The 25,552-nt window shown below is 45.1% G+C and overlaps 1 protein-coding gene across 1 annotated transcript in view; it reads left to right on the top strand.

The window, feature by feature from the left end:
- LOC142430482 (uncharacterized) overlaps positions 1 to 22,681 on the top strand; it is a 29,174-nt gene extending 6,493 nt beyond the window's left edge. Inside the window, 2 exon segments of the mRNA XM_075535572.1 lie at positions 21,826 to 21,955; positions 22,013 to 22,681. Of these exon segments, the coding sequence (XP_075391687.1) occupies positions 21,826 to 21,955; positions 22,013 to 22,681 (799 nt within the window).
- The last annotated feature ends 2,871 nt before the right edge of the window (positions 22,682 to 25,552 follow it).

Here is a 25,552-nt window from a genome sequence, read left to right as displayed (position 1 = left end):
TGTGGTGACATTGCGGGATAACTGCCTTTCCAGGGCTTCTGAGTTCAAACATACTCTTTAGGTCTGGTGTCCTACAGCCTGCCCCTTCTACCTTTGAACACATGCTAACATTCCCCAAAGTGATTGTTAAACATATTACATGGAATACAGAAGACAATGACAAAACTAACTCCCTGCCTTCCAGTAGATTCTCCCTCATAGCACAGCTCTATTTTGTCATCTTTGCTGGTGAGGAGGGAATACTGTCCTTTTTAGCAGCACAAACGAGGGATGCTTACAAACCACCATCCCTGCACTGGCCGCAGAGTGAGAGCGCTGGCTGTGGGGACTGGGACCCACTCCTGATGATGAGCTGGCTCCATCTCTTCTCTGTGTTGCATGCAATGTCTGTGGGTAAACTGTGCTTTTGCTGGCGATGGCAGACAATGGTTTAACAGAATTATGCTGTTAAGTTGACCTTACACTACAATAGAGGGGAATACTGTTGGAAGGAAGAATATGGATATTTTTATACATCTACCTTTAAATTGAAGCACAGCAAGTGAAAAAATATATTTAAAAGGAAAGCCAAGTGTTGGATCGCCCCTGTGAACAGCTCTCTGCTGTGGAATTGCCAAATTTGCGGGTAGGTAGCTGGGTTGGGGGACTGGGATATAATGACGGGTGTCCTTTGTATTTGTTTACCCATAGAGAGCACAACTGTGCTCTAAATCATTGCCGTCCCAGTTCACAGCACCTTCCTGTGATTTGCTTCCCTTGCAGGTGCTGTGGCAACTCCCGGCTGAGCTGTTGATACTTCGGGAGCATCCCACAGAAGCCTGCAGAGACAACTGGAGGCTTGATGCTGAACCGCAAGGTTCGCAGAGGGAGGAGAGCTCCCACTGGTGATAATCCCTAGCTATGCCCAGCTCCCTGCTGCAGATGATTAGACCAGGCCACGTGGTGAGAGGCTGAGCACTGGGGAAACCGAGGAGTGTTTGGAATCTGCCAGGAGCTGGGCTAGGTGTCGGTGGAGGTGTTTCTATTTTCTTTTGAGAAAGGAATCACAAAGCTCCTCATCCTGCTAGTAGAAATGGGACCTGGCATTTCCAGGTTGCTCGGCAGTTTTCCTGCACAGGACAGGTACCTTTCAGAACTGGTGTCCAGACTCTAGCCTGATCCACTTCTGAATGTACACCCCTCCTCCCTGGGCCATCCACTATACTAGAAAATTTACACCCCAGCACCACGCATAAACAGCAGATAATTCTGAGCTGTATAGGAAACCACTGTTATAAGCACAATAAAAGTGCACTCTTCTAAAAATAATACAGAGAGTCCATAAGGGAGTCTAGTAGACTGATTATACTCCTTCCTTGACCCAAACCACAATAACCTCTGCAAATACAGACCAGTATCTCTCATGAATGTAGGTGCAAAAATTCTCAAAAAAGTCCTGGCCAATAGAATCCAACAGCATATAATTATTTTTTTTAAAAAGACCAATATTCTCAGACCAATGAGTCAGGTAAGAAAACCCAGCAATGAAAACGTCCACATATAATTGATTTTACAATGGCCCAAAAGACATTAAAAGGGAAGCAGGTGCCTCCTAAATAAACGGTGTTGGAAAATCTGGATATACACCTGCCGAAGAATGAAATGAAATATCTCATTCCATGCACCAAAATAAACTCCAGGTGGATTGAAGACCTAGATGTAAAATCGAGAGCTAGCAGGATCATCAGTGAGAAAATTGTGACATTGCTAGGAGGCCTAGTTCAGGGAATACATGGGCTGGCAGAATTAACAAAAGAAACATACTCCATAGAAGGTAAAATAGATGAATGGGACCTATGAAAAAGGAAACACTTGTGTAAATCAAAAGAGTTTATTTAATAAAAGTAAAAAGAGAGCCCACAGACTGGAAAAGGATATTTAGTAATGACACATCAGATAAAAGACTAATTACTAAGATCCACAGAATTTTACAAGGTTAAAGCAAGAAAAAAACCAAACTTTTTATAAGATGGGCAAAAGACCTTAACAAACAATTCACACAAGATGACACTTAAATGGTTAATAAACACATGTGGAAATGTTCCAGGTCTGTAGTCATCCAGGAATTGGAAATCAAAACAACAATGTGATTCCAACTAAAGCCCAGTACTGTATCCCAATTTAAAAACAAAACATAACTGAGAACAAATAAAGGATGGAGAGGGCCTGGTGGGATAGGGACTCTTATACACTGCTAGTAGACATGTAAATATGTACAGCCGCTATGGAAGAGATATGGCAATATCTAAAACAGATGGAAATTGAACTACCATATGACCCACCAATACCCTTACTGGACATATACCCCAAAGAAATAAGGAAGAGATGACGAACAGACATGTGTTCCCCCATGATCATTGCAGCACAGGGTACAATAGCACGAAGCTGGAAACAGCCTAAATTCCCATCAAGAGAAGGTGGATACATTTTTTTAAAAACTCTGATACATACTCACAAATAAATAATATGAATCCCTAAAAAGCAGCAATGAAACCTCAAGTCGGGGAGGGATCTGGAAGACATGCTGAGTAAAGCTAGTCAAGAACAAAAGGACAAATGCTATCTAAGTCCACTGCACTTGGAAACAGTGGCAGAAAGGGCACAAGCTCAAGTTTGCAGGTCTTCTTGCTGGGAGCTAGATCGCCTGGGAAAGAGCTGGACCAGTGCCATTAACCACAAATCCTCTGGTCAAGGTAAGCATAGTGGAGATCATTTGGCCAGAGGCCACTTCCTTACCTGATAGCTGGGATCCATTGGTGAGGGAAAGGGGGCAGGATGCTGAGTGGTAGCAATATGGATCTGGGGTGAGGTCCCCTGGAGAGGGTGGTGGCCTCTCAAAGGGGTGAGGCTTAGTGATGGTAGGGGTGGGCAGCACTGAAGAGGGGAGATGGAACAGTCAATTTTGGGTGAACATAAATGTGTGTCTGTTGGGGTATGGGAAAGGAGAGCTGACAGCCAAGTGGGGGAAGGAGGGACTGCAGGTGCTCTTGGGATCAACAGGTAGGGAGGGTATTTCATGACTTGCACTCGGAGAGCAGAGCTGACCTAGGACTCTGGGTTTACCTGGGAAGCCAGGCCAGATGTCACAGAACAGTGGGAAACTGAATCCTGACTCTCAGAGTACAAGTCATGCTGCAGAGCTGCATCTGTGAGATCCCCAAATGGGAACTCCATTGGGAGAACTGGATTCTACCCCAGACTCACTGTAACCTGGGGATTTAAGCTGGAAAACACATGGTGTCTGGGGTTGAAGAAAACAGCTGTACCAAGAGCTGTGTACTATTGGTTGTCAAACAAGCAAGTCTTGGTACAGCGAGTGTGCTGTGTTAAGACATAATATCCTGGCAACCCTGTGTGGCTGTCCTGTTGCAGTCTGCTTATACTCATCTACATTAGACTGTGTCTGAGAGGTGTGCCACCATTGGACTCACCGTCTTGAAGTAGTGTGATTTGTTTTATTATTTTTCAGAAAATGAAACCTAGGGATGTTGAGCTCACAGGGAAAGAAAGTATAACAAGGGCTTAGGGTGCTCGAAGGGTGGAGGAGACAAAAGGGAGATGATTTCCAGAAGTCTAGGAAGGAACCTTATCATTTGGAAAACATGTAGGAGTATGCAAGAAATTGCACAATTAGTTTTGACGGAATTGAACTAGAACAATGTGACCTATACAGTGGTTCCCAAGTTAAATCATTTTAATTTTATCAAATAAAAGGAAATATAGGAATAGATCAAGCAATAGGTTTGGAGCTTGCACTAAATCCTATCCCCAATTTAAGAACAATCAGTTCTTACATCATGGCCCTGCTTGATCCTCAGCTTTATGAAATGATCACTTGATATAAGGGTGATACAGCAAAGTGGTGAAGAAACCATATGGTGACTGACTATCAATCAGAACAGTGTCTGCGGTCTTAAAAGCTTGCATTCAAGCAAGCAGCCATCTAAGCAAGGGGTCCGCTGACTACACACTGAGAAAGCACAGCAGCTCGTGTGACCCAAAGATAACAATTACAAAACATCAGTACAGTGAGAAGAGCATCGGAGCACCAATTGTGAACACCCAATTTGTGGAGGCCTATGGGGATGGTGAGAGCCCCAAACCCATCTGCAGAGCATCTGGTCAGACTGAGCCACTGGCAGATGGCTCTAGTCACAGGCAAGAGTCTCCATCAACCTTACTATCAGACAGAGACCACGGTCGTCCTGATTATGCAAGGTTGAATTCAACACTTGGCCAGGGGACCACCAAACAGACGACACTTGAATTTTTTCTGGGCGCAAGCATTTCTTACTGGTTTTATGACTGAAACCTCTTCCCTGGCTTTTAAAATATTTTTGGTGGTCTTTTCCTTCTTACACATTGTTTGTATGTTTGTCTTTATACTATTATGTTTTTCTCTGACCACCTTAGCGCATTTTTGTTTGTTTGTTTTTGTTGGGTCTCCCAGGAGTGAAGTACAGGTAGAGCGGATGCATGTTGATAATAACGTCCACAAGGGCCTATAGGAATAGGTAGGGGGAGATCGGGAGGGAAACGGGATTTGGGGAGAAACTAATGATGATGGGATGGGGAGGGAGCACCAGGACAGATTGTGATTGCATAAATCATCTTAGAGGCAATTTACTTTTGGCGGGGCAGGGGATGATGCTCTAAAATTGATGTGGGCCGATTGTAAAATTCTCCATGACAGGAGTGAGTAAATAAAATATAAACAACGTAAACCATTAACATCTTAATAAAGATATTATAAATAATATCATAAGTGATGTCACAGATGAAAGGGCATAATTAAAATAAGAATACCATGAAGAAAATTCTGTGGAGACTAAGATAATGGAAAAATAGAACAATTCCTGACAATAATATTAAATACGGTTAAACAAAATACAGAACACACAGAAAACAAACTACTGGAGAAATGCAACCAAAATAAGATACAAATTGTAAACACAATTTCCATAACTCACTGGCACCAAGTGGAACCACACTCACAGTGACCCTCTAGGACCAAGGAGACTGCTCCTTAGGGTTGTTTCAGCCACCAGAAATCTTTTTATTTCATTCAGAAATGGACATATTTTCCTATGAAATATATATTATATAGTATTATATAAATTTTAAACTCTCTTTTGAATGTGCAACTGTATTTTATAAAAGTAATTTTAAAATATTTTCAAAATAAATATGTTCTAAAACATTTGTTTATCGACTAAGATCCTTTTATATTGTCTTAAAAATATTTTATGAACACCTATTTCAAACATCATGCTATTCTATAGTTCAATCATATTAAGCAGTGTTGTAAAATCGCTACCACAATCCGTTTCAAAACACTGCCTTCCTTCTTGAAATCCTTTATGTTAACTTCCCTTTGCCTGCCACATCCCCTGCCATAGCCCCCAGAACCCTTATTCTAATTATTGTCTCTGTAGATTCACCCATCCCAGGGTTCAAAAATTTCAAAATATAGAAAAAGACCTAACCAGGAGTCAAAAAGATTACCAACAATAACCAAATACAATAGCAATAAACCTATATCTGGAAAAACCCCACTGAAAATATTAAAAACCAAATAAAGCACAAAGGGTATCAAAAGGGAGATCAAATGATAACGTTTTAATCATTCAAGTCAGATTTGCCATTTTAATTTAGTCCCTTCTCCAATGCTCTCAGTGTGAGCACCAGGTTATTCCCATTCCTCAGTTATGGCTCGAGGGAAGTTTCCGGAGGCTTATAAACTGTAAATCCTGTAAGTGTTTGGCGTTTTCACTGTCACCCACAGCATTCTGCATACCAGAATCTCCCAATTTAAGCCATGATACTCTTCCCCCCTTTGGATTTTAATGATATAATTTACAATCCTGGCACATCTTTTCAGAGCCTTATAGCTCTCCCTTGGATTGCATGTGATTTTGAACTACTATTCTTGTACTTAGTTAGCATTCCAATGTAGCATCCACTATGGTATCAGGGAGAGTATATTTATATATCATCTTTATTTATCATGTTTATTACTTATTTATTACACTTTGTTTTCCTAATTTTTGATAGTCATATAGTTAAATTTAATAAGAATGGTATATGTATTGAATTTTATATATTAAATAATTTATCACTTTCCAATATAAAAAGCTATCATATATAGTTATTTTAGTTAATTACTGGGCTAACCAGAATTACTCTAAATGTTCTGTACCTCACTTCATCAGGGATGTTGTTCGGTGTTTTTGAGTCAGATTTACTCACAATAACTGTGTACCAGAGAACAAACACATAAACTGCCAAGTCTTGAACCATTGTCACATGCTCCTGAGTTTGAGACCATGTTTGCAGCCACTCTGTCTGTGCATCTCACTGAGCATTTTCCTTTATATTCCTTACACTCTACTAAACAGGATATTCTTCTCTCCGGACTGGTTCCCCAATAACATGTCCAAAATATGTGAGACATCTCACTATTGTCAATTCTAAAGAGAATTCTTAGATATTAATCTGGAATTTCCTCCTCTTGTGATGCAGTTGCTATTTTTTCAATCAAAACTGTCCTTCCAAAGATGTGGACTCTTTATGACTCCAAAGAGGAATCTCACAAAGGACTCCTCCAAGCAGGTAGGCCACACCGTGCACCTGTTCCCGCTGTCGAGGGTCTCCATATGCTTTGTTTGTGCATCAAGGGAGACAATGGGTAGCAAGCATCCCTGAACACATGCCACAAGTTTAGGCCCACAAGTCACCACAATAATTTTCTCAGACCTAGAGATCTTTAGTCAGTCACTACCCACAGTCCACAGGGAGCAATGCAGAGAGACATCTCCAGAGACCTGACCCTTCAACAAACTTAGATTAAGAGATAGGATGAGAATGACCATGTTAACCTGTTTGTCAAGAAAGAAAAAGGACCATTGATGACAATGAAGGATCAGAGTCAGGTTTAATATTTGTACTGCCACAGAAAATGCTAATTCCTTTTTTCAAGCCTTCAGTGAGGAGAGAATTTAGAGAAAAAGAAAAACCATCCTTGGGGATGCTGAGAGCTAAGAGAGGAATTCCAACAGGAAATCCTCCCTGTCATCCATCTGGGCTTGTCTAGGGCTGGGTGTCCGTGCTTTGAGGGTCCTGTGTGGCCCTGCTGCCCACTGTCTTCCTGCAGGGGAGGTTTGTGTCTGGGCTCACACTGGCTTCCCCTCACTGTGCTCCTTGCACAGTAATAAACGGCTGTGTCCTCAGCAGTCACGGAGCTCAGCTGCAGGGAGAACAGATTCTTCTATGTGTCTCTGGTGATGGAGAGTCGGCTTTGCAAGGACGGGTTATAATATGTACCACCATCATACCATCTGTTTCCCATCCACTGCAGCCCCTTCCCCGAGGTCTTGCGGATCCATTTCCAGCTGTAACCACTGCTTGTGATGGAGAAACCAGAGATAGTGCAGGTGAGGGACAGCTTCTGGGAGGGCTTTACCACTCTTGGACCCGACTCCTGAAGCTGCACTGGGACGGCACTCCTGCAAGCAAACACAGATGGTCCCTGTCAGTCACTTGTGCTCAAAAACATCCACATAGACCCAGTTCAGATATCTGAATCTCCCACCTTGGGGGACTGTCACGAGGCACAGGAGAACACAGACCAATAGTATCTTTAGATTGCAGCCGGGCTTTCCCAAGAGACCTACACCCATGTGTGAAGAGAACTGTTAGCCTTCCCAGGCCAATGGTGAATTTGACCTTAGTGCCGGAAGAATAATTTGCATGTGAGGGAGCCCTGCCCTTATAAGCTGAAAGTAACGGAGATCAGACTCCCCTCTTCCTTATGAGCCCGTTGTAGGGTAACTGCTTTAACTCATATGCATGTTAATCTATAATGAAAGAAGGTTTTTCTCAAGAGGTGTGTGGGAAAGGTCAAAGAATGCCCAGAATTTCTGAGCCCAGTGTTCTCTCCTTCCAGCCCCTCTTTGCCCCTGCCCTGCCTTGGCTTTCTATATGACGTTTGTTGAAAGCATCTTCAGTCTTCACAGTCTCCAAGACCCATTTTTTCCTGTACACCCTGACACTTCTTAATTAACCTCCTCATAGTCCCTAGTAGTTTTCCATGTGTGAGAGTAACATCTTTTAGAAACACAAATACCAAATTTGTTCCAAGGATTGATAATGCCCCAAAGGTCCAACTCTTCAGTGAAGCCATTCAGCTCCAATTCCCACCCACTCCACCCTTGAGGAGATCCCCTCAGATTTCTGGGTTCTGAGAATCACTGCAGTGTCCAACAGAAAGTCCTGAAAGTTTGAGGAAATGAATCGCAGTGGAGGGTTCTGTTCAGTAAAAATTCTGAGATTCAGAAAAGGGTAAGCCAGATGCTGGTCTGAAGAACAGTCTCCACTCCTAGCTTTGCATTTTATTTATGCACACATGAGCTGAAGCCTCTGACAGAATGTTTCAAGTAGGAGTTGTCCTACTAATCTTATTTAGCCAGGATTTTTCTGACCTTGGGCCATGGTCTTTACCAACCCCACCACTCTTACAAGCAATATCCACACTACATCCCATAGCCTGATGAATGAGGTCAACCTCAATGTAAGTAAAGAGATTCAAGTGCCATAGGGTCTCAGGGAAGAACGTGCCACCAAGAAAAGTTGGTCTTCAGACAAGTTAATATTTTAACTCTGTAGTCTCTAAAAAAGCAAGATTCTGAAAAGACACCCCCCCCCACAAACACACACATACACACACCTTTGTTTGCTGGAATATCCAAAATGATGCGCAATAAGTTGTGCCTGATTTCAAGTATAAAGATTCAGTAGAGCAGTAGATGGAAAATAATCATTTCAGAAAATAATCAGAGTAAGAAGAAAAGCCAAGTGCAGTATTTTAGATCTTCAACAAAAAGACATTTTCTTGAAACCCAGTAGGCACTTTCCACTAAAATTAGGTTCATCCATACAACAAAATTAGGTTCATCCATCCTCAAAATTTAGAGAATGAACTCAGACACTCTTGTAAATGTCCCTTACCCAGGGGGCTCTGGTTCAATTGAAGTGTGAGCATCTCCAACCAAGGACAGCCTCTCCATTTGTGCTCTGGACACAGCCCCATCACACTGCTCATGGAACTCACCTTACATTTATTTCCTAAACTCAAGGATTGTCTAATTTTTGAAAACTGTTCATATTACTGACTCTAGAAGCTGTGACACTATCTCTAACCATGCAGTTTGAGAAGAGAAACTCCTTCAGATTCTTCCTACATAATGTTGCAGGTTTAAATAAATGACAGCCACTATAATGTCTTCATAATTTATAAGGGTATTTATTTACAACTGGACTGATAGAATCTAAAAGTGAGTCCTTGGTTGAAGTCCTAAGTCCACGTTTCAGTCCATCTTTTAAAGGCAAAAAACTCCGTTATCATTTGTATAAGACTTAAGCAAATATGAATAGAAGCAGAAAGCAAAGTTAATGTTACTATTCTTTAGGGTTAGGGAGCCTTACAGGGTACAGCATTGATTATAACATTCTGGTAACTTCAAGAAGACCAAGTATGCATTACATAGTAAATTCCTCATCAGAAAGAAACAATACCAAAATTGACTATAACATCCTGGTTACCATAACAAGATTAACTACACCGTCCAGATTATCACAGGGAACAATATTGAGTCAGACCAAATGATATATTGAAGAATATTCAAAACTAATTGTAGTGTCCAGAAGCTGGGAACACATGGAAGCACATGCTAAAATTAATCACCAGCAGAGAATTTCCCATAAGGGGAGGGAGAACAAGCAGGTCAACTAGCAGTCAACTTTCTGAGATGGGAGGGAGGAATGGGCAAGTTACTTAGCAGCTTACAAAAATGGAATTTCTTTTGCTAGTCTGCCTCAGTAACAAAGTTTAAAATATTGTCCCCAGGCTAAGGTTTGACAACACTCATTTACTGAATTAGAATCTCGTTGTATCTCCAAATTAATATATATTTTTCAATGGGGAAATCCAAGCACTCAGTATGGGTCACTGTCAGGGGAAACCAGCCCCTAACACATCATTATGGTTCCGGTAGGTGCAATTGTACAGCGATAATAAGTAAAGATCCTTTTGTTTTCCTCCCCCCCCTCCTCCACCATTGTCTACATGGAAAACAAAAGGATGAATATAAGGAAGAAAAGGGGAATGGGGGCATGGGGCATTAATCCACACAAGGGGCGGGTATTGTTTATATCTCCACAGGGAAAGTGGGACCAGACTTCAACCCAGTGCCGCAAGGTGTGAATGCAATATCCCGGCATGGAGTAGGGAACCAGTGGAGAGGTCTGGGAGGCTGGCCCCAGTCCATAAATTAAGTGGATTCCTGCCCCTCCCCTGAAAAGAATTTGTTCCAAAGGACGACATTGACTCTGCAGCTCCGGGAGATGGACATATCTGATCAGAGCACACGGGAGAAGATGAAGGGGCAGGAGGAGAGAGTGGAACACAGTCTGGCCCACCAGGCCGTGAGGATGATGTTCATGAGTAGAGCTGCCAGCCCACAGAGAGAACAACATGGCTGGCCCCACTATGAGAAATGATGCCAATCAGTGACTAAGGGCGATACAGAAGACAGCACCGGAGACACAGTGTGGGAATTGCACCTGACCTGATCCCACCACTCCTAGGCAAAGCACTGGGGCAGTGCAGCGGAACAGCAAGGGAATGGAGTGGGCAGCGGGGCCACACAGAACCTTCAAAGCACGGACACCCAGCCCCAGACACTGCATTCCCAGGGAATGCTGAAAGTGGACTTTGGGGCCAGGGCGTGGTGCCCCAACAGACTGGACTGGAAAACACTCCTAAGGGCCAGCAAACGATCCTTGAACTAACTACAAGCTTTTTTTTGTGAAGTGTTTTGTTTTGTTCTTTGTCAGTGGTTTGTTTTTGTTGTTTTGTTGTCTGGTTGTATACTGTTGCTTTGTTTTCCTCTGTCTTGTTTTCGTGCATGTTAGTGTCTCCACAGGTCTGTCTGAATAGGACAGGCTGGATGAACTATCTGGAGGAAAAACAACGGGACTGACAGTTCTGGGGGGACTTGGGGTAGGGGGCTTAGGGGGGCTAAGGAAGTGGTGTTAAATACAGGGACAAGGGAACAACATGGGACCCAAAATGGTAGAGAGGGGGGAGTGGCAGGCCTGGTGGGGAATGATCAAGGGTAAGGTTGCATAGAGAAGAGATATAGCTGTAGCCCAGGTGGTGACGGAGCATGGTAGTGGGGCAGGAGGAAAGTCAAGGGAGATGGAGGAAAGAGCTAGGAGTCAAAGGGCATTTATGGAGGTCTAGACAAAGACATGTACATGCAAATATATATATGAGGATGGGGAAATAGATCTATGTGTCTATATTTATAGGTTAAGTATTAAGGTGGCGGAAGGACCTTGGGCCTCTACTCAAACACGCCCTCAAAGCATGAATACGTTCTTTTATTAAATTTGCACTCTATGGTGCTCACTCTCCCGACACAACTGCTGAAGCCAAAGTGGGTGAACAAGTAAATGTGGTGAAGAAAGCTGATGGTACCCAGCTATCAAAAGAGATAGTGACTGGGGTCTTAAAGGCTTGAAGATAAAGAAGCGGCCATTTGCTCAGAAGCAACAAAGCCCACATGGAAGAACACACCAGCCTGTGTGATCACGTGGTCCCGAATGGATCAGTTATCAGGCATCAAAGAACAAAAAATCATATCATTGGCTGCCACCTCCATGATAGGATCGCTGAAGACAAATGGGTATATAAGGAAATGTGGTGAAGAAAGCTGATGGTGCCCGGCTATCAAAAGAGATAGTGTCTGTGGTCTTAAAAGCTTGAAGGTGAACAAGCGGCCATCTAGCTGAGAAGCAAAAAGCCCACATGGAAGAAGCACACCAGCCAGGGAGATAACGAGGTGCCAAAGGGTCCAGGTATAAGGCATCATGCAGGAAAAAAAGATATATGTATATATATGTGTGTGTGTATGTATATATATACCATATTGAATGAAGGGAAGTGCAGAGTAGAGACCCAAGGCCCAAGTGTCGGCCACTGGAGATCCCCTCATAGAAGGGTTTAGGAGAGGAGATGGGTCAGTCAGGGTGCGAGGTAGTACCGATGAAGAACACAGCTTTCCCCCAGATCCTGGATGCTTCCTCCCCCCAACTACCGTGATCCGAATTCTACCTTGCAGGACTGGATAGGGCAGAGGTTGTACACTGGTGCATATGGGGGCTGGAGGCGTGGGGAATCCAGGGTGGATGATACCTTTGTGACCAGGGGTGTGAGGGGCGATGGTGGGAGAGTCGAGGGTGAGTGGATTGGAAAGGGGGAACTGATTACAAGGATCCACATGTGACCTCCACCCTGGGAGACGCACGGCAGAGAAGGGGGAGAAGGGAGACTCCGGATAGGGCAAGATATGACAAAATAACAATCTATAAATGATCAAGGGCTCATGAGGGAGGGGGTAGCGGGGAGGGAGCGGAAAAAAGGACCTGATACAAAGGGCTTAAGTGGAGAGCAAATGCTTTGAAAATGATTAGGGCAAAGAATGTATGGATGTGCTTTATACAATTGATGTATGTATATGTATGGATTGTGATAAGAGTTGTATGAGCCCCTAATAAAATGTAAAAAAAAAAGATATCAGTGTTGTGAAAAAGATTAACAAGAGCCCATAAGATTAGGACATATCTCTACAAACTCAGATATTTTTCTAGTGTACAGTGCCTATTTTCTGGGGGTGGGGGGGAATCCTTCCTTGCCTGAATGGTCCTAAAACAGTTCAAGTGCTCAGGGCTTGAGGAAACTTAGTAACCATTGGATGCTCTTCATTTCAAGGCCAGGGAATTGGTTTCTTAGGGTTTCAGCTCGAAGAACCTAGGGACAAAGCAAAAGGGGTGATCAAATGTAGATCAGTTTCCCGGTGCTGGGCGATGAAACACCCTATACTGTCTGTCCACTCATCCCTCTATAATGTCTTGTCACAAGGAGATGACCACAACTCTCTGCCCACATACAAGCTCTAGACCCTCTCTGGACACCTGCCCCTCTATTTTCACTCTGGACCCCTGCTCTCTTTCTTGGACTGTCTCCTCTTCTGTGAGTCAGGCACCTGCTTCTTATTTTGCAACATGAGCCGTGGGTGCACTAATGCTGGGAGTCCTTGCATGCACCGAGAACTGAAGTGAATTGGCATATCAAATGCCATCCGAAATCTAGAGGAGGTCTATTCAGATGGGAACAACTGTGTTCTGCTTACCTGAATCAGAAGCTACCAGACACACGCTTTTGATAAAACAAAACAAAAACGTAAATTAAAATTTTATAAATTTCTAGAGACAGTACTGTTTACTGAGACAGTGAGAAAGTTCTGGGGCCAGTCATTAGTGGAGCCCCAAACTTTGTGGACTTTGACTATAAAACCCCTCCAGATTTTCAATTGAACATTCAAAATAACCCTGTGTTTCAGACACTGGAGGGGGAGATTTTTATCAACTCAAAAGATTTCTCACCAGAGAAAGGACAATTCCATTGACTTTTCATAGTTGGAGGTGAAATATTTCCCCTATCAACCAGACACCCCTTATTCTACCCATGAGACCTAAATGTGAGGGTATAGTGAACAGTTATTAAAAGATCAAACATAAAGGAGATTTTGCAATGAAGGAAAGGAGCATGGACAGGCCAAGTTATAAACTACACCCCAGGCATGAAGGTTAGAGCCTTACTGCCCAGGTGCTATAAAAGGTTCAGCCTCAATCAGAAGAACACACTGAAACTCCCTGTTCTCCCACTTCATCACCATGTAGATTCCCAGTATCACAATCCTGCATTACAATTTAGAATGGGAAGAATCTGCTCCTCTGAGGAGAAAAAAACAAAACATATAGCAAACACTGCTATGGTCTAACTCTTCCAGATTATCATGAATCCCCATAAAACGTAGTTCTGAGAACAGGGTGAAATATGTTCATACCTCGAGGAAACACTAAATACTAAGATAAATTGTCATTTATCTGAGTACACCCATCTCATTTGTAGACTGATTTTCTTTGTTGCCTACCTCAAATTTAACTCATTATTATTCTGCAAATGCTTGGCCCATTATCATATAGAAGCCATAGCTGGTTTTATTAAAGGTCACCCAGTTATTCCATGCCTGAGAGTTAACGTTTAAACAACTAGGGCTGGCACCCACACATAAAGGCAGAGTTTCAAATCCCAGAGTGAAATTAAAATCGCTGCCCTCTTCATCGGGGTGTCTGGCTATTCCATTTCCCCAAAGCCCTGGGGTCTATACTGAATCATTTACAAACACGACAGGGCGAGCCTGGGTCCACTCCACGATTACTAGTAGAGGGGGATGGGTGACATAAGCCCAATAAACGTGATTGGCACTTACCTCCATGGAGACAACCGACATGACAGCAAGCATTGCCAGGAGCACACTCTCACAGGTGACAGGCCTGCCAGTGTTGGCTAGTGTTGTTCGTGCCTCCTCGTTCCAAGCTTTTATCTGTCCCCAGTTAGGGGGATGTATTGTAGAGCATTTGATCCTACAATGTCTCTTACTTATAGAGGGGGCTGTCATCTCCTTGACTGGGACAGAGTCAGGGTTGGAGTGGCTAGGTGGATTCTTCCTTTTCCTTGTTCCTCTCAATCTGTGGTTGGATTCTTCTAAGGGGGATCCAGCTACTTTCTCTGCCATCTGAAAGCATATAAGCATAGACCCTACCCCTGGTCACCAGCAAGCCTGGTTTCCACACCCCGTCGTCGTTTCTCCACCAGATTTTCTCCCGGTCAGCTTTCTCTATGGAGGTAGAAAAGTATTTCTCTGCCCTGGTTACATTAGAGTCCTTTGGTAGTGAGAAGAAATTTAGAGTCAATAGGGTCAAATGGAGTCTATTGTGTGCTGTCTCACCTTTCATTTTCCCCTTCTGTTTAGAAAATTGTGTTTTTATTGTGCCATGTGCCCATTCAATGAGGGCTTGGCCTTGGGGGTTGTAAAGGTATACCTGTTATGTGATGGATGTTCCAATCTTTGCAGAAATTGTGAAATCTCTTGCTAGTGTAGGCAAGGCCATTGTCTGTCTTTAAGTGTGTAGGAGTGCCCATCACAGCAAAACAGGCTAGCAGGTAGCTGATGACATATTTTGTGGACTTGCCAGCAATGGCTGATGCCCATAAAAATCCTGAGAAGGTGTCTATGGTAACTTGCACAGGTCCTAGACGATCAAATGAAGGTATGTGAGTAACATCCATTTGCCAGATAGCGTTTGACTGGCCACCACGTGGGTTGACTCCGTCAGGCCCTTCTCTGAGTGAGGTGTGATGGCAGTGAGGGCATTCTCTGACAATCTGCCTGGCCTCTGTCCATGTCAGGTGAAATCTATTCCTAAGGCTAGCAGCATTGTTGTGTAACCTTTGGTGTTCTGCTTGCGGAGGCTCTAGGGTAGTGAATGCCTTTTGTGTTAGCATGTCTGCATTGGCGTTTCCCAGGGAAACGTATGTGCTCTCGTATGTCCTATGAAGAAGGGATGAGAGCATGCTCTTACCTGTTTCTGTAAAGTGAGGAATAATTTGCCGATGTCAGAGTGTGGATCTACCTTCAACTTTGTTGTCTCAATAAAGGAAAAGACCTGCACTGTGTAGGCAGTGTCACTGATTATATTGATAGGTTGCTTTGCCTCCTTAAGTAATAAAATGATAGCAAATATCTGTTTTCTGAGCAGAGGTGTAGCCAGTTTGAAAAGCATGAGAGGAGGGACCCCAGTAGGCTGCCATGCCATTGCTGGAGCCATCTGTGAAGTAAGTGGGCGCTCCTGTAATCGGCTTGTGTGAGAACACTTTGCTGAGGGTCCAGTGAGTCTGCTTTAGAAAGCCCCAAAGCTTCCCTGGAGGATAGTGACAGTCTAGCTTACCATAAAATTCGGCTCGGGCTATCTGAAAATCCGTGGCAAGTTCTAAAAGCTTCCTCACTTGAGCAGGAGTGTAAGGCAGAATTATGACAGCTGGATCAAAACCACACAGCTGCTGGCAGAGGAGCCTGCCTTTGGATAGTAGCTTAGCTACTTGCTCCCAATAAGGCCAGATGACCTTTGGACCTGTGTTCCCTAAATGTATCCACTCGAAAGGCTTGTCCTCTTGGGCCAGAGTTGCAGTGGGAGTGACTGGAGTGTGAAAGATAATAAGGTATATGCTCTTGTCAGGATCGACATGATAGATCTTCCCCTGGCTGAGCCTCTCCTCCCCCAAATGTAGTTCCAGTAGAGCCTCAGGAGTGAGCTCTCTGGGACTGTTCAACTGAGGGTCCCCCTTTAATATGTCAAATAAGTGTTTGAGTTCTTCTGTGGGGATTCCTAGGTAAGGCCTTACCCAGTTTATCTCTCCTAGAAGCTTTTGGAAATCATTTAATGTTCTAAGGTGGTCTTATCTAATCTCAAGTCTTTGTGGCTTTACTGTCCTCTGATCTATCACTGTACCAAGATAGATGTGGGGATTGGTAGTTTGAATCTTATCAGGAGCAATTACTAATCCCGCCTGAGAGACTGCTTCATTGACGTGCATATAAGTCTGCCTCAACATGGCACTGTTAGAACATCATCCATATAGTGTATTATATACGCCTCAGAGAATAGTCCTCTGACCGGCTCCAGCACCTTCCCTATGAAGAATTGACAAATAGTAGCACTATTTACTATGCCTTGAGCCAGAGTTTTAAGGTGGTATCTCTTATTCGGAGCTTTATGGTTTAGTTCAGGTACATTGAAAGCAAATCTTTCATAATCAGCAGGAGCTAACTAAATAGTGCAAAAACAATCTTTCAGGTCTATCACAATCATATCCCAGTTTTTTGGAATCGTGCTAGGCGAAGGGAGGCCTGGCTGCATAGTCCCCATAGGTTGTAAAATAGAATTAATAGCTCTCAAGTATATGAGCATCCTCCATCTGCCTGATTTCTTTCTAATGACAAAGACAGGGGAGTTCCGGGGGCTAAGAGTCTCTGCAATATGACCCTCTTTCAGCTGTTCTTGTACTAGATAATGTACAGCCTGCAATTTTTCATTATTAAGGGAGCACTGCTCTACCTATATTGGGTCATCAGACTTCCAAGTCAGCTTGATGGGTGCAGGCTTTACGACAGCGGCCCCGACTAAAAATTTGGATATCCTAGGCCATGACGGTCATTTTTGGGAGTCACCTCAATGGGTCATGGATCTCCCTGCTCATCCTTTCCAGGTCCATTACCTTTATATTCCATATTCCTCATGATATTCTGTGCTGCTGAATCTTGTGGAGGGTTATATAATCTAGCTCCCACTGCTGTAATAGATCGCTTCCCCACAGATTAATGGGGGCGAGAGTTACCACCGGTTTCATGAGCCCAGATTGTAAAGACTTTGGCCCCTGAGTCCAAGAGTCCTGAGAATTTCTTTCCTTCAATTGTTAGCTCCATAAACAGACACTACTGCTTATCTAGAACAGGGCTCCAAAATACCTCCTGACTCCTGGAGCCACCTGTCTCTCCCTCAGCAACATTATTTTCATTTTTGGGAGCATAAGGGAGTAGCAATAGCTGCCCTAAACTGTCTCCTTTCCTTATGACCCAGGGCATGCTGGATCTAACCATCACTTTAATTTCTCCATCATGATTCTGATCAATCACATCTATGATAGCTTGTATACTGAGTGCATTTAAATCAGATTTCCCTAACAAAAGCCCAATTGTGCCCTCTGGTAAGTGGCCTCCAATTCCTCTTTTGACTGCACTAGGCTCATTATTGGGTAAAAGCTGGATGTTTACCTGACTGGTCAAATTTAGTGAAGAGTTCCCTTTACTAGAGGAGGAGAGCCAAATATCTGATCGGCGCTGGAAGGAGTGGACATCAGACTGAGGATCCGTAACACTTCCAATGGAGCCCTGCATCTGAGGATTATCTCCTGTGCTCCGTTTAGAGGGGCTCAGAGCACGCCCCACGACACGTTTTTTTGGCTGGGCGTTATCTCCTTGTACATGTCCTTTACTGTTAAGCTTTAAACAACAATTCTTTGCCCAGTGCCTGCCTCTATTGCAGCAAGGGCAGAGTCCGGATTCCTTTGAGCTCATCTCGGGCCCTCTGCCTGGGTCCCTTCTGTTGTAAACTTCCCTGTTCTTTTGCGATATCTGCCTGAAGTCTCACTGGTAATTTCCCTTGCTCCACATGTAAAGCATCTCCCTTTAGGTCTGGCATAGCTTGCCAAAGCTGTAGCCATGAGGTTGGCTCTTTGCTCATCTGTCCCTACGTCTTTGCAAAGCCTGATATAATCTAACAGCTTGCTCTGTTCTTTGAAAGGGCCTATGGCAGGCTGACAAGTAGTATTCGAGTTCTCTGTGACGCTGTGCCCTGTAACAGTAACAGGCAGGCCACCACCTGGTCAGGAATGGGTGCCCTGTAACAGTAACAGGCAGGTCACCCCCAGGTCAGAAATGGAAAAAAAATTTAAATTGCAGCCTGGAACAGGTGTAGCCCACCCCAGGATGTTTACGCTCCAAAGCAGCCTAGCCTAACTACAGTATCAGTTGGCAGACCACTGGGGACAAACTGACCTTAAATGTAGAACTTGCTTTGTTAGACTTAAAAACTGTCTTGTTTCACTATCCTGAGAATGTTTTACCAGTTTCACACAAGAACTTGCCTTCCCCCTCCCCTTGTTTGGCAAGACGCCCCACAAGGAAGTATAAAACCTTCTGCTTTAATGCTGTTCAGGGCCTTCGCCTTACAGACTGAGCCTGTCTCATTTGCGGGTGTGGGCCCAGATTCGAATCTGTCTGAATAAAACTTTACTGTTTCCATCTCTGTTTCAGTGAGTGGTCTGAGTGAGGGTCTCGCTCGCTAACATTTGGAGGCCCCAGCGAGATTCCCCAGACCCCAGGGACGGGGTTCCCTGCCTGCAACTCACTCCTGGAGGGTCCTGACCCAGCAGCCCAGTTACTGCCTGCACAGTGCCGTTAAGTCAGGCCTGTTTTCATTCCTGATTCCTGGTTAGGAGCGCTCCACAGTGAGACTTACAGGGAACGGTATGCCGTCGCAGGCCCCGGAGTCTGACTGAAACAGTGACGACTGTGGAGGTCCTGGTTTATTGGAAATTCCAAATTTTGAAGTGAGAGTGAATGTGACCGGCCGAAAATGCTGATAGGAAGTTTGTGTATGTTTGTCTAACTGGAAGCTTATCATGTTTGTTATTAGAATTGTACGTATTATTTGTCTCTTTAAGCTTAATTATGGGCCAGGAAAATTCTAAGGGTTCCGATAATGCCTCCGAATGTTTAGTCCAGGGCTCGCCCACCCCGCTTGAATGTGTGTTAAAATTTTTTTTTCTGATTTCAGGCGCTGGGGGGACAGATAAGGTGTTTCTGTAAACGCTTTTAATTTGACAAAATTCTGTGAGTCTGAGTGGCCCACATTTGGAGTGGACTCGCCCCCGGAGGGCTCTTTTAATCCCCTCCAAGCTTCATTGGTCCAGCGGATTTGTTATAGCACTCCGGGTCACCCAGATCAATTTCCCTATATTGATATCATTTATGTTAGCCCTAAGTATTTAAAAGCTTGTGGGTGTCCACCGGACCCAGCAAACCGTTTAGACCACCACCTGCGAAGGCCAGTCCTTCTGGCCGGAAAACTGCCGGGACAAGGTCGGGTCTCCAAACCAGTCTTGCCCTCGCCCCCAGAGGAGCCCGCTGTTGCCCACCAGGACAGACCTCCCCCGTACACCGATCCAAGACCGGCTACACTGGGAACCCCTACACCAGCCACCACCACCAGAGCCGTTTCCCCCGACTCCACCCAACCCGATCCCCTTAGTCCTCCCCATACCTGGTCAGGAGCCCCTTTTGCCGACAAACCCCCAGCTGCCCAGCTCCCACTACGTGAGGTTGGAGAAGTTGATAGCCGTGGGCGCAATTTAAGAGTCTATGTCCCTTTTACCACTTCCGACCTTTATAATTGGAAAAATCAAAACCCCCACTTCAGTGAGGAGCCCCAAGCCATGAGGATTCTCCTAGAGTCCGTCTTTTACACCCATCAGCTCACCTGGGATGATTGCCAGCAGCTCTTAAACATCCTGTTCACTGCTGAAGAGCGAGAAAGAATTAAAATGGAATCTAAGAAAAATGTTTAAGATGAGGATGGAGAACCCGTCACTGACCCAGCCCTCATTAAGGCCGCATTCCCCTCCACCCATCCCGAATGGAACCGTTACACCTCTGCGGGGGAACGGGCTCTCAATCGCTACCGCCGTATCCTACAAGAGGGGGTCAAGGGGGCGGATAAAAAGCCCATCAATCTTTCAAAGATAGTTGAGACCAGGCAATGACCTACAGAGAGCCCAACAGCGTTTCTAGAAAGGCTGTGTAAGGCCTATTGGACTTACACCCCCATCGACCCCACTGCCCCGGCAAGCCAGGCCGCCCTAGCAGTTCAGTTTGTAGCCGTCTGCCCCAGATATTAGAAAAAAGCTCCAGAAATTAGAAGGGTTTGAAGGAAAGTCTTTGTCTGCATTATTGGCCATAGCTCAGAGGGTTTTTGACAATAGAGAAGACCCCAAGGAAGCCACTCACACGCTTACTCAAAAGGTGGCCCGAGTATTGCTTGCCAGTGACAGACCTTCACAAAATTCCTAACATCTGCCAGCGCGAGGCCCCGTAAGCCGCTTGGGAAGGACCAATGTGCCTATTGCAAAAAACTGGGCCACTGGAAAAAGGACTGCCCGGAGAAGCCCCCGGCCAAGAAAGGACCCCCAAAAGGTGTTGACCCGGTCCTCCTCGAGGACACTGAATGAGGACGTCAGGGCTCCAGCACCCCCGGGGAGCCCCGGGTAACCTTAAAACTGGGAGACCAACCAGTAAGTTTCCTCGTAGACACCAGGGCTACTCACTCAGTTTTGCTCCGACCCCAAGGCTCCCTTTCAAAATAAAGGACAAAAATAGTGGGGGCCACAGGAAAAGTAAAAGCCTACCCTTGGTCTGAAGCCCGCATCACCAACTTGGGAAAGGGGACCATCACTCATTCCTTTTTGGTCATCTCTGAATGCCCAGAACCTCTGCTAGGATGAGACTTGCTACATAAACTCCAGGCCACCATTTCCTTTGAAGAAAAGGTCCCTCAGGTCCACACAGGAGAAGGCAAAATTTTACTCACCTTCCCAGCTCAGGAGGAATACCGGTTACTAGAGAGCCCAGAGAATGCTCCAGAAAAAGGTTACTTGCTCCAAGAGTTCCAGAAAGAAATACCCATTGTTTGGGCAGAGACTAACCCACCTGGGCTAGCGAGCCACAGGCCCCCGATAGTTGTCCGGTTGCTCAGTTCGGCCACTCCGGTCCTCGTCCGACAATACCCATCAGGAGAGTGGCTAAGGCTAGCATAGCCAAGCACATTAATAGGCTCCGAGAGGCCAGGATCCTAGTATCCTGCCAGTCACTATGGAATACACCTCTGCTCCCGGTGCAAAAGCCAGGCATCGGGGACTTCCGGCCAGTCCAGGAGCTAAGGGAAGCAAATAAAAGAGTGGAAACCATCCACCCCTCTGTGCCTAAGCCGTATACCCTGCTAAGTGACTTAAAGCCTGAGAAATGTTTTTTATACTGTTCTGGACTTAAAGAAGGCCTTTTTCAGCCTGCCCCTGGCCCCACAAAGTCAACCCATCTTTGCCTTTGAATGGGTGGACCCTGAACGGGGGCAGTTGGGCCAACTCATGTGGACGCGCTTAGTTCAGGGTTTCAAAAATTCCCCAACTTTGTTTGCTGGACCTTTAAGCCAGGACTTGGAGGAGTTCCTGACCCAGCACCAATATGTGGACGACCTTCTCCTATCCTCCAAGTCCGCCCAGGAGTGTAAGGATGCTACCTGGGACATGCTAAAAACACTGGGAGCACTGGGCTACCGAGTATCAGCAAAGAAGGCCCAACTATGACAGGATAACGTCACATCCCTCGGATACCAGATAACAAAGGGGACGCGGATACTGTCCAAAAGCCGAATACAAGCGGCGCTGCAGCTCAAGACCCCCACCACCAAGAGACAGGTACGGGAATTCCTTGGGGCAGTAGGTTACTGCAGACTCTGGATCCTCGACTTCGCAGAGATAGCCAAGCTACTGTATGCCGCAATGGGTGGAACAAGCAAAGAACTCAATTGGGGTGAGGATGAGGAAAAAGCATTCCAGGACCTCAAGTCAGCACTGGTAAGCTCCCCCGCCCTAGCGCTCCCCATCTTAGATAAACCTTTTCATTTATTTGTGGCCGAAGCCCGAGGAGTGGCTAAAGGAGTGTTAACTCAACAACTGGGGCACTGGAATCAGCCGGTGGCCTATTTATCAAAAAGACTGGACCCAGTGGCCGCGGGGTGGCCAAACTGCTTGTGTGCCATCGCCACCACTGCCATTTCGGTGAAAGAAGCCTCTAAGCTAACTTTTGGGCAGGACCTACAAGTCACGGCCCCACACAATGGGGAACAACTGCTGCGCTCACCTCTGGACCGATGGCTCTCAAATGCCCGCATAACCCAGTACCAAGTCCTTCTCCTGGACCCACCAAGAGTCAGCTTCCTTAAAACAGCAGCCCTCAATCCAGCCACACTCTTCCCTGACCCAAGTGAGGAAGGTGGAACATGATTGCGTGGAGGTAGTGAGTTCCCTCACATCTCTCCGAGCCGATTTGACTGACTTACCACTAACAAAGGCAGAAGAGACTCTCTTTACAGAGGGTATCAGTTTCGTAGAGGACGGGGTCCGGTTTGCAGGGGCTGCTGTGGTGACTCTGGAAAAGGTAATCTGGGCCCAACCCCTAGCAAAAGGGACTTCAATGCAGAAAGCTGAACTCATTGCCTTAACCCAGGCCCTGGAATGGGCTGAAGGAAAGTGGGTAAGCATTTTTAAAGACAGCCGGTACGTGTTCTCCACGGTCCATGTTCATGCAGCGCTATACAAAGAGTGCGGCCTTCTCACAGCAGGAGGCAAATATGTTATAAATTCACAAGAAATTCCGCCATTGTTGGCGGCTGTCTGGAAACCCGCGCAGGTGGCAGTCTTTCATTACAAAGGCCACCAAAAGGAGGACACCCCAGTGGCCAGAGGACCCCGGTATGCTTACGAAACTGCCAAGCAACCCCAACTTGCAACCACTCTAGCGCCGGTCATCCTTAACAATGAAAATCATCAACCTAAATATGATCCGCAGGACACTAAGGTCCTGCAGCAAAAAGGAGGAAAATTTTGAATCAAGGCTTTGATTCTCGGTCAAAAGAAGTGGGGGATTTGACACTGTGCCCTGTAACAGTAACAGACAGGCCACCGCCTGGTCAGGAATGGGTGCCCTGTAACAGTAACAGGCAGGTCACCCCCAGGTCAGAAATGGAAAAAAAATTAAATTGCAGCCTGGAACAGGTGTAGCCCAGCCCAGGATGTTTACACTCCAAGAAGCAGCCTGGCGTAAATACAGTATCGGTTGGCAGACCACTGGGGACAAACTGGCCTTAAATGTAGACCTTGCTTTGTTAGACTTAAAAATTGTTTTGTTTCACTTTCCTGAGAATGTTTTACCAGTTTCACACAAGGACTTGCCTTCCCCCTCCCCTTGTTTGGCAAGACACCCCACAAGGAATGATAAAACCTTCTGCTTTAATGCTGTTCAGGGCCCTCGCCTTACAGACTGAGCCTGTCTCAGTTGCGGGTGTGGGCCCAGATTCGAATCTGTCTGAATAAAGCTTTACTATGTCCATCTCTGTTTCAGTAAGTGGTCTGGGTGAGGGTCTCGCTCGCTAACATTCTCAAACACTAATGTAAGAATAAGATTATCCACTGCCCCTTTTTCTGTTACATTCTTATGGACAGCATCCTGCAACCTGGATATAAAATCTATGTAAGGCTCATCATTTCTTTGCTTTACTGTCACGGAACTTGGCCTCCTGCTTCCTGATGGTATTAATCTCTCCCAGGCCTTAAGACAGATTTCTCTAACTTGAGCAAATGTCTGCTCATCAAAGTTTAATTGAGCCTCAATTGTGGTATAATTCTCATCCCCTAGCAGTTGGTGAATCTCTATATCTATGCCCTCTTCTGCATTTTTGCGTGCTAGTGCAAGGGCTGCCTCGTCCCATAGCATCTGATATTGCAAAGATTATGAAGGGGAAAGGCACACCTTCGTCAAAGCTTTACAGTCTGCTGGGATCCAGTATTCCATATCTGCCATATTTTTGACCATACCTATTACAAATGGTGAATCTGGACCATAACTAGATACTGCTTGCTTGAGATCTTTCAGTAGCTTAAATGGAAAGGCAGTATATTGCCTTTCTTGATTCCCTTCGGGATGCTGCTCGTAGGGCTCCCTGTCTATAATTCTAAGAGGATAAGCCATTCTGAATTCTTTTTTTTTTTAACAATTTATTGGGGCTGATACAATTCTTTTCACAGTTCATACATATACATACATCAATTGTATAAAGCACATCTGTACAGTCTTTGCCCTAATCATTTTTTTCTCTTTTCTTCTTTTACATTTTATTAGGGACTCCAACAACTCTTACCACAATCCATACATATACATACATCAATTGGAATTCTTTTTTTTTTTAAAACATTTTATTAGGGACTCATACAACTCTTATCACAATCCATACATATACATACATCAATTGTATAAAGCACATCTGTACATTCTTTGCCTTCATCATTTTCAAAGCATTTGCCCTCCACTTAAGCCCTTTGCATCAGGTCCTCTTTTTTCCCCTCCCTCCTTGCTTCCCCCTCCCTCATGAGCCCTTGATAATTTATAAATTATTATTTTGTCATATCTTGCCCTAACCGGTGTCTCCCTTCACCCCCTTTTCTGTTGTCTGTCCCCCAGGGAGGAGGTTACATGTAGATCCTTGTAATCGGTTCCCCCTTTCCAACCCACTCACCCTCTACTCTCCCAGTATCACCCCTCACACCCTTGGTCCTGAAGGTATCATCCACCGTGAATTCCCTGTGCCTCCAGCTCCTATATGCACCAGTGTACAACCTCTGCTCTATCCAGACTTGTAAGGTAGAATTTGGATCATGGTATTCGGGGGGAGGGGGGAGGAGAGGAAGCATTTAGGAACTGGAGAAAAGCTGTATTCTTCATCGGTGCTACATCGCACCCTAACTGACTCATCTCCTCCACTAGACCCCTCTGTGAGGGGATCTCCAGTGACCGACAAATGTGCTTTGGGTCTCCATTCAGCACTTCTCCCTTCATTCACTATGGTAAGATTTTTTTAAATTTTTTATGATGCCTTATACCTGATCTCTTTGAAACCTCATGATCGCACAGGCTGGTGTGCTTCTTCCATGTGGGCTTTGTTGCTTCTGAGCTAGATGGCTGTTTGTTCACCTTCAAGCCTTTAAGACCCCAGACACTATCTCTTTTGATAGCCATGCACCATCAGCTTTCTTCGTCACATTTGCTTATGCACCCATTTGTCCTCAGCGATCGAATCATAGAGATGTGCACCCAATGAT

The sequence above is a fragment of the Tenrec ecaudatus genome, chromosome 17 (genome assembly GCF_050624435.1).
Source record: "Tenrec ecaudatus isolate mTenEca1 chromosome 17, mTenEca1.hap1, whole genome shotgun sequence".
Classification (NCBI taxonomy): Eukaryota; Metazoa; Chordata; class Mammalia; order Afrosoricida; family Tenrecidae; genus Tenrec; species Tenrec ecaudatus.
This window is presented reverse-complemented; position numbering and strand designations above follow the sequence as displayed.